Source organism: Oryzias melastigma, linkage group LG18 (genome assembly GCF_002922805.2).
Source record: "Oryzias melastigma strain HK-1 linkage group LG18, ASM292280v2, whole genome shotgun sequence".
Taxonomy (NCBI): Eukaryota; Metazoa; Chordata; class Actinopteri; order Beloniformes; family Adrianichthyidae; genus Oryzias; species Oryzias melastigma.
In genome coordinates, this window is record NC_050529.1 from 13,231,871 (window position 1) to 13,240,282 (window position 8,412).

At 39.0% G+C, this 8,412-nt stretch overlaps 1 protein-coding gene across 2 annotated transcripts; it reads right to left on the minus strand.

Annotated features, from left to right (window-relative positions):
* Positions 1-2,341: 2,341 nt before the first annotated feature.
* LOC112156248 (carbohydrate sulfotransferase 12-like) lies at positions 2,342-5,043 on the minus strand. Of its 2 annotated transcripts, XM_036216646.1 has the most exons (6): positions 4,774-5,043; positions 4,531-4,657; positions 4,101-4,255; positions 3,890-4,033; positions 3,504-3,811; positions 2,342-3,412 (listed from the first exon to the last, which is right to left on the minus strand). In XM_036216646.1, exons 2-6 carry the CDS (start codon positions 4,631-4,633, stop codon positions 3,172-3,174), a joined length of 951 nt encoding a protein of 316 aa, XP_036072539.1. In that variant the 5' UTR covers positions 4,634-4,657; positions 4,774-5,043; the 3' UTR covers positions 2,342-3,171. The 2 variants fall into 2 exon arrangements, with proteins under 2 accessions (XP_036072539.1, XP_024144243.2); XM_024288475.2 differs by having other exon boundaries at positions 4,531-5,043.
* Positions 5,044-8,412: the final 3,369 nt, after the last annotated feature.

An 8,412-nucleotide genomic window follows, 5' to 3' on the forward strand; every position in this document is an offset into this window, starting at 1 on the left:
GTTTCTGCTAAAAAGAACAGCTCTCTGCCTCTCGTTTTATTAAATCCAAAACCTGGAGTCGGCCCACTACGTTGATGTGTGTGTGTTGTGATTGTATGTTTATTTTCATCTCTAGAGTCTCTATAGGTACAAAAACATGACGGCATTTGTCAATTGCAGCATTATATTGTGAAAAATGGGTTATATTTTGAAAATAAACTGGATTTTCTTATGTATCTTGATGCAACTTCCTGTCAGAATTGACGTGTATCGCGCACAAAATAGACCCGACGCCAAAATGATCCGGTGCACGCCGTGAGCCATCCACCACAGCGCTCTGTGTCTGGTGTGAACCACACCAAAGGTTAACAAGGGCACCAAATAGAAGTGGCCTCCGTGAGAACCAGTCCTTAGAGCCATTTTTGAAAGGTAGCTTATTAAAGTCTACCCCTTCATTCTTTAACTACTGAAAGACTTCAGCGCTCACAAGAGCTATGACTCGAGCATGAATGAGAAAAATAGCCTCCATGATCTGAACCCGAGCAGTGTTTCGTCAATGGAACTCTGTGTCTGTCATGCTACGCTCACAACGCCCTCGACAACACCCGGTCAAGTGACACTTCCAATAAAAAGTTGATGTAAACATTTTGGTCTTTTCTGTTCAAAATGATCACGTTCACACGTAGATATGCAAGTTTATACACTTGTTTTTGGCCTCTATGTATAAAACACCCAACCATTAAACTTGCTTTGAAAGTCAGTTCAACAAATCAATAAATAGGATTTTAAAGTTAAATTGATCACGAAGAAGAAATTAATAACTGTGGTTCGTGCCTGACTGGGATTCTATGACACCAAGTCTTTCATATATTGGAATAGAGATGTGAAAGAGACAGTCAAGAGCAAAGATTGGTGGATTTTGCAGCACGTTGACATCTCACACCGAGCCTCTTCCAACTGTGAGTACATGGGCTAGTATGGGGTAGCAGCAGTCCAGTGTATGCTAGAGTAGCTCATTCAGCGTGTTCCTGAACATGTGACACATTCTGTTTATAGTCAGTTGGGTTTGAGAAAGGAAGGTAGGAAAAACAGGGCTCTTCTTGGACATAGCAGGTAGTGAAACATCCATGACAGTGGAATCTTTATCTAATCTGATCAGATTTGTAAAAATACAGCAAAAACCAGTCCTGTGAGTATTTGAAACCACAGTCCCAAAGCAAGATGGAGCTAATTACAGAAATGTCCAAGTCACAGCTAGGCCGGGGCATACCGCCAATAGACTGGATTTATCTTTAATGGATCAGGTTCTGGTTTGGGTTTTGCTAACAAGCAGTTCAAAAAAAAAAAAAAAAACTATAATGCAATACTAATGTTTCATTACCTGAAATTTGACTCTCTTGTACATCATAATATGCCTCAAACTAGGATTATATGGCCCAGCCCAGCCCTGGGTTGCATAGCGCCTTAGGGGGAAAAAACAATTTGGTGGTCCCTGCAGGGTCTTAGATTCAGAGCCAGTCCCAGCTGGGAATCAAACCGGGAAATTCGTGGTTTAAAAAATAACGCTTTAAATGATAGCATCACCAACCAACCGATATTCGAGAGGAAAGTAGAGGGTTTTCAACTGTTGAGGTGTTGAAGAAAAAAAAAAGAAAAACACAAAATCGCCAGGTAAATTCATCTTTTTCAACCAAGATGTGGGGGCAAGTAAATTTTATAAAACTAAAACAGACAAACCTCTGCTTTGACTCCGTGTTTCTCTCGAGGGCACCGCACTGCAGTTATTGATTAAATCAAACTTTTGATTTATTTTATTTAAGTATTACTTTGATATTTTGTACATGAAAGTGAGTAATGTGTCAAACTGTGTCATTGTGATTTGGCACCCCGTCCAACAGATGGCGTCCTAGGCGGCCGCCTAGGTTGCCCATGCCCAAGGCCGGCCCTGTGTGGGAACCAATATGCAGAGGACTGGACTTGGTGGCAGAAAAGTAAACATGACTAAAACCCACAGATGAAACAAAACGATGACAAAGCAGACGGCCAGACAATGAAGAACTCAAAAGACTTACTTAGGATGGGGTTTCACAACACCCATCTGCATACACTGTAAATATAAAGCTAAAACCTTGAAAAGCTTGTTTTGATTCTATAATACTGGACTTATTCTTCTAGGAAGCTTTGAACTTTGAGAGTTTAACCAGTAAGAAAACTCTCAAAATGTCCATGTCTGTCAGAAGAAAATGTATCAATTGTTGCAGTGAGAAATCTTATAGCCTTAATACAACTATAATCCTACTTCATAGATTTTACCCATCGCGGGTTATTTTTAGAACGTTAAGTCCTACGATAAACAAGGGAACACTGTACAGTTAATGGCTTGAACACACTGATAAACAGTTTTAAATCAAATCAAACTTTATTTATAAAACACATTTAATATGTCAGTAGCATAATGAAGTATTTTGCAAAAAAAAAACTTAAGAACTAAAACAAAGATCTTCATAGAAAAAAAGTAATAAAGTGAAGGCCTCCAACAAGCACCAGTGACAGAGTAGTTGACATAGACATGTAGGTATCACTTGTCTTTGCGTGAGGTTAGTAAGTAGCCAGTACACGCACCCTACTAACGACTCAAGTTGGCATTACCCATACATCCTAAATGCGTGCAACTTACATTATCCTTGCAAATACTTCACAAAATGCTTACACTTGTGCTATCTAAGGGTCCAGGTGACCCAAGCCTTATATTGACGTGTTGTCCATTCCTTGACAAATGTGGAACGGTGGACAGGATGTCATGTCTGCCCTGGACACCAGTGAAAATCTAAAATCATTGTGGGGTCTAGATGACCTTACTCTCTACGTCATCATACCTAGGATAGCACAAGGGTTAGGATGCAGTCTCTCCTGTTTATGGCCCTCCATGGACCCGGACAACCAAAACCCACAGCACCCATACAGGTCAGTTCCTGTACAAGTGCATGTTACTAAGACATTTTTAATCATGGTGGTTGGAGAACTAGAAAAACTAGCAAATGTACCTCTATTCAAATTCATTTGTGTTGCCATGAACCAACTCACCTACTATTTGGCACATAGTCCTTTAGCCAAAAACTGTTTAATATGTTTTATGTTTGAAGGCAGTTCGATCTCAAGATCTGGGAGTATTGGTAAAGTCCTAACATCAGATCATTCATCCAGAAGTTCGGTTGGCCTACTGTAGCCAAAAAGTTGAAAGTCCTTTTCATAAACCTTGTACAGCTTCCTCCTGTCTTCCAGTGGTACACTTTGAAACCAGTCCTTAACAGAATCAGTAGAAGTCATATTTTTATTTGAAGGAGGAAACTTGATCTCGCCTTCCAGCTTTAACATCTTCAGCAGCTCCTGAGCATCTTCTTGAAGAGTCTCTTGATGGCCAACAAAGTCATATCTGAGAAGAAAGGGAAAAATATGTCTTTTTTTTCTCAATTTAAGACAAAGTTGTATGCTATGTTTGTTACTTTTGGTAAAAATGTCCTTACTCAACGAGGCAGGGGTGGCACATGCGAAACATCTGCCTCCAGTGGGGCTCAAATGGAGCATATCTCTCTGTTCGTGGATCCACTATGTACTGAATGAAGTTATGGAATGAAGGATGGACACCCTTTTCCATAGCCTCTTTGTAGCCAACTGGTAAATTACTCTGTTTTTCATAACTTTGCAAAATGTGTCTCACATAGCCATCATAAAAATACTGGTCATATTTCAGCATCTTGGCTCGGTAGGCGGAGATGAGGCGCACAAACGGATCGCGGACAAACAGGAACTTGGTGTAGTGCTTTAGTTTGGCCTTCAGAACAAATAAATACACATCAGTCCTCTATTTAATACTTCTTAGGGAATTCTTAATGTTGCAGCACCGACTGACCTTTCTCTCTGCCAGTGGAAATTGTCTCAGAAACTGGAATCTTTCAACTTGGTGAACCCAGTCGCCTTTAAAGGACATGGGGTTAGGATATGGTTCATCGTGTTTTAAAGCAAGCAAAGTCCTCTTCCAGTTGGTACATGCCACCTGCAGAAAACAAAAGTGTTAATACTGGGATCTTCAAGAATGAATGCATCTTCAAAAGATTTATCACCTTGGGAACGTAGCAGTAGATGATGCCATTTTTGTCATCCACAATAAAGTTCGTCAAGTCAATTTTATTGAAGTCAACTAAACTTTGGTTCACACCAGCACAGTGTTTGATCAGAAGATCCTTTCTTAGCTTTTGACTTTGTGTAGACATCTGTGCTGCAAAACAAACAAAGAAGGTCTTCAGTTTAAATTCTGTAAAATGAATAAATTATGTTTGTATATAATTTTACTCTAGCTGCTTTTTGAAGTGAAATTATGTCTAAAATATGCAAATTGTAAATAGAAACAAAATACATGGACGCTCTATTCATGTTACATATATAAAACCTCAACAAGAACAGTTCAATTTCACATGAAAAATATATGATTTATTTTTATTGCTGTAAACACAGTTGTAATTGTCAAAGAAATGAATGATTTTCTCCACCTACCTGTAAATTGTTGATGAAATTGCCACTCATTAGTTGTCAAAAATATCAAAACCATGGATCCCAACAGAACAAAGACAGCCATGAAATCTTTAATTAATCCCATGATGCTTTCGCTTGCAATCTACTTCTAATGAAATACAAGTAAAAGTGAAAGTAAATTAGAATAAATTTATCTATAAAATATAAAAGGGACATGTAGCACATATAAAACGCATCAGTTTTAAAAGAAAGAAAATCACTTACCAAACTGATGAAGAAATAAAAAATGTAAAAAATCCTTTTTTTCTTCTGGTAATCTTCCCCTGCACCAAGCGGCTCAGGAAAACAGCAAGTTGAGGATGTTAATTACACCTCTGTTCTGGGATGCAGGAAATAAAAGCATTGCACGTAATATTTTGCGTCTGTGGGTGTGACTGTTACATCTGTGTTTTTCAATCGGCTCTTGACCTAACAAGATGGAAGTTTTTCAGACTTTTTGTTGAGCTGGTTTACCGCTTCACCAAAATAAGAAAAAAGTGTAAATAAACTTCTTGGCGTATTTAATTTGAAACAAGATCGACAGATATCTTTAACAAAAACAGCTCTAAATGACTCCAAACAGTTTATAAATCGTAAATCAAATTTGACTTTTTGATTTATTTATTTATTTTTTTATTATTTGATGTTAATTTTGGCAAAAAGTCACTTCCATTTGCTCTGCAGTCTGGAAGTCAATAACAATTTTGTGCAATTGCGACCCCATTGGTTCTAGAAATTGTAAAAATATGTCATAAATCTTTCTCAAGCTAATAAATAAATAAAGTAATAGGAGTAATCTTTTGTCAGAGAGGGAAATAGCAGAACTTTGGAGAAAAGTCCTATTTCAGTCGACGAGGCCGTCATGAGTTTGCGTGCTTTGGAAAGATCTCACAGTCACGTAAACGGGTTGCTTCACGATCATAACTGAAATCTGACAATCTGCACTTTTGCTCTATCAGCCAATCAAACACACAACTGAGAGTTTCTTGAGCTAATTATTCTGAGGTTGTCACATTTTTGGACATACTAGGAGTTTATTTGAAGAAGCTCCTTTTTTGTTTGAGGGTAAATAACATGTTTCCTCTGTGCCTAATAAGGAATGTAAAATGAGTTGAGAGTATCTGAGTTGAGCAGGTATTAAATGTACAGCGGTGTTATGGAATGTAGAGCGGTGGAACCTGAACCACCCACACATGAGCAGAAAGTGAAGAAATTGTGTCAGTTGTGCAATCATATCAGTTCATCTAAACATCTTCACATCATATAGTACAACAGGAATACAAGTCTTACAAGTTAAAGTATCTGAGACTAAGTCGTAAAACAAGATGAATGTCATTGCAACAAAATGTTGTTTTCATGTGTGCACTTGGGATGGTCCGTGGAAGTTTTTATGAGATATTTATCAATTTTGTTGCTTTTAATAGGAAACAATAAAACCATTCATGTTCCAACTAAATCATGACATCACTGTAGGATACAGTGGATATAAAATGTCTACACACTTATGCCAAGTTTTCAAAGGACAGAAATTCTCAGAGTGATTCCTGCTGGGTCGTCTGTCCTCCTGGTCGCGGACTGCACTTCTGCTTCATCTTGACTATGGACTTCATCATCACTTGTCCCTCATCTTTATCTGAATGAACTCTTAGATTTGTAGTTGTAGAAGCTAATTTTTCTTTAACTGTTCTGGTATCGCCTGTCCGTCCTGGGATAGGATCTCTCCTTCATGTGGGAATCCCTAAGGTTTTTTCTTTTTTCCTGACTCAGGTTTTTTTTAGGAGTTTTTCCTTACGGGGAGGGAGGGTCTAAGGGCAGGGATAACCAGTTTATGTAGTCTGTTTAGTTTTTAACAATTGTTTATATTTTGAAGCCCAATGAGGCAAATTCCTTTGTGATTTTGGGCTATATAAATAAAATTGAATTGAACAACACTTTATGCTAATAACAATCTCATTATTATTTCACCAATATATTTTTAGTGTGTGAACTGAATTAGATTAATATGAAAATCCATATAGACTATTCAAATATTTCTAAACAATTGTGTCTAAATGTGTAAACCCAAAATTGAATTGAGAGGATTAAAAGAATAAAATTAAAATGGAATCGAATCAATCATGGCTCTGGCAAATTGAATCAAATCCATTCTGGAAATTCGCTTCTCTAACTCTACAACTAAATGTTTAAATCGTTTAGGAGATGGGCTTCATCCAGATGGGCTGCAGGACAGCTGGGGGTCCGAGACGTGCCAGAGGCGAGGTCCACTGCCACGAACAGACGAGCCACCTGGAATCTCTCCCACTCCGAGCTACGAAACGAGCCGGTTACGGGGTCCACTGCCACGAACAGACGAGCCACCTGGAATCTCTCCCACTCTGAGACACGAAACGAGCCAGTGACGGGGTCCACTGCCACGAACAAACGAGCCACCTGGAATCTCTCCCACTCCGAGACACAAAACGAGCCGGCGACAGGGTCCACTGCCACGAACAGACGAGCCACCTGGAATCTCTCCCACTCCGAGAAGCGAAACGAGCCGGCGACAGGGTCCAATGCCACGAACGGACGAGCCATCTGGAATCTCTCTCACTCCGAGACGAAAACGAGCCAGTGACGGGGTCCACTGCCACAAACAGACGAGCCACCTGGAATCTCTCCCACTGCGAGACGCGAAACGAGCCGGTAACAGGGTCCACTGCCACGAACAGATGAGCCACCTGGAATCTCTCCCACTCCGAGACGCGAAACGAGCCGGCGACGGGGTCCACTGCCACGAACAGGAGCACAGATGAGCCACCTGGAAACTGAAGTGTCTCCTGCTCTCCTCAGAGGGGGGTGGGAAAGAACAACATACGAATCACACTGCACCAACAGAGGCATGCGGAACAAACTGAGAAATACATAATAAAGAACAGAGGAGAAGTAGATGAAAATAGAGGACAGAACCCCAGTGCACCATACTTTCCCCAGCTTCTAACTTCTAGCAGCCTTTTATGTTAATATGTAGAGAACTACATATTTTTACCATATCGAGCATATATTGGAGAAATATGTAAATTACAATAATAATTATTATAACTATTAGTAAAGAATTACAGTAATCCAGTCTAGACGTAACAAATACATGGATGAGTTTTTCAGCATCACTTTTAGATAACATATTTCTGATCCTAGCCAGACTGCGTAGGTGAAAAAAATGCAGTTTTACAAGCTTGTGAGAGCCTTAAATAATAAATCCTGGTCAAATAAAACCCCCAAGTTTCTGACTGTAGAATTGGAGGGAATATTTACACCATCCAGGGAGACCATCTTATCAGATCTCAGGTGTTTAGGGCCCAGTATAATAACCTCAGTTTTGTCTGGGTTTAGAAGGAGGCAATAAATTGTTATCCAGGTCTTAATGTCTCAGATAAGTTGTCTATAATTTTTACACCTTTAATAAAAAGAAAGTAAAGTCATAAAATGTAATTTCACTCCATCGGCTCATGATTGACAATGAGGGGTAATTTTTAAGCTTAAAATAACACAGCATAACACGCTCGGTTAGTTTGAAAGACGTGTCCAAACGCCAACATTTTCCACCGCTGGCTGCAAAACCAAAACTGAGATACTTTTGAGTACAGATAAGAAACTGGTTTTCAGGGAAATAAGATAAAATTAAAAAGGTAAGAACAAAAACGTTAAAATAAAAGCGAAAACAGCACAACCTGTACTAACAATCAAATCTAATTTAAAGTCCTAAGATTGTTTGAAGGTTTCAGCTTTTAATCACAAAAAAACTGTATGTGTGTAGATGAAAACATACTTAAACTGGAAATCTCACAGAAATAGTTATAAAAGCAACTCTATAACTACACAAAATGT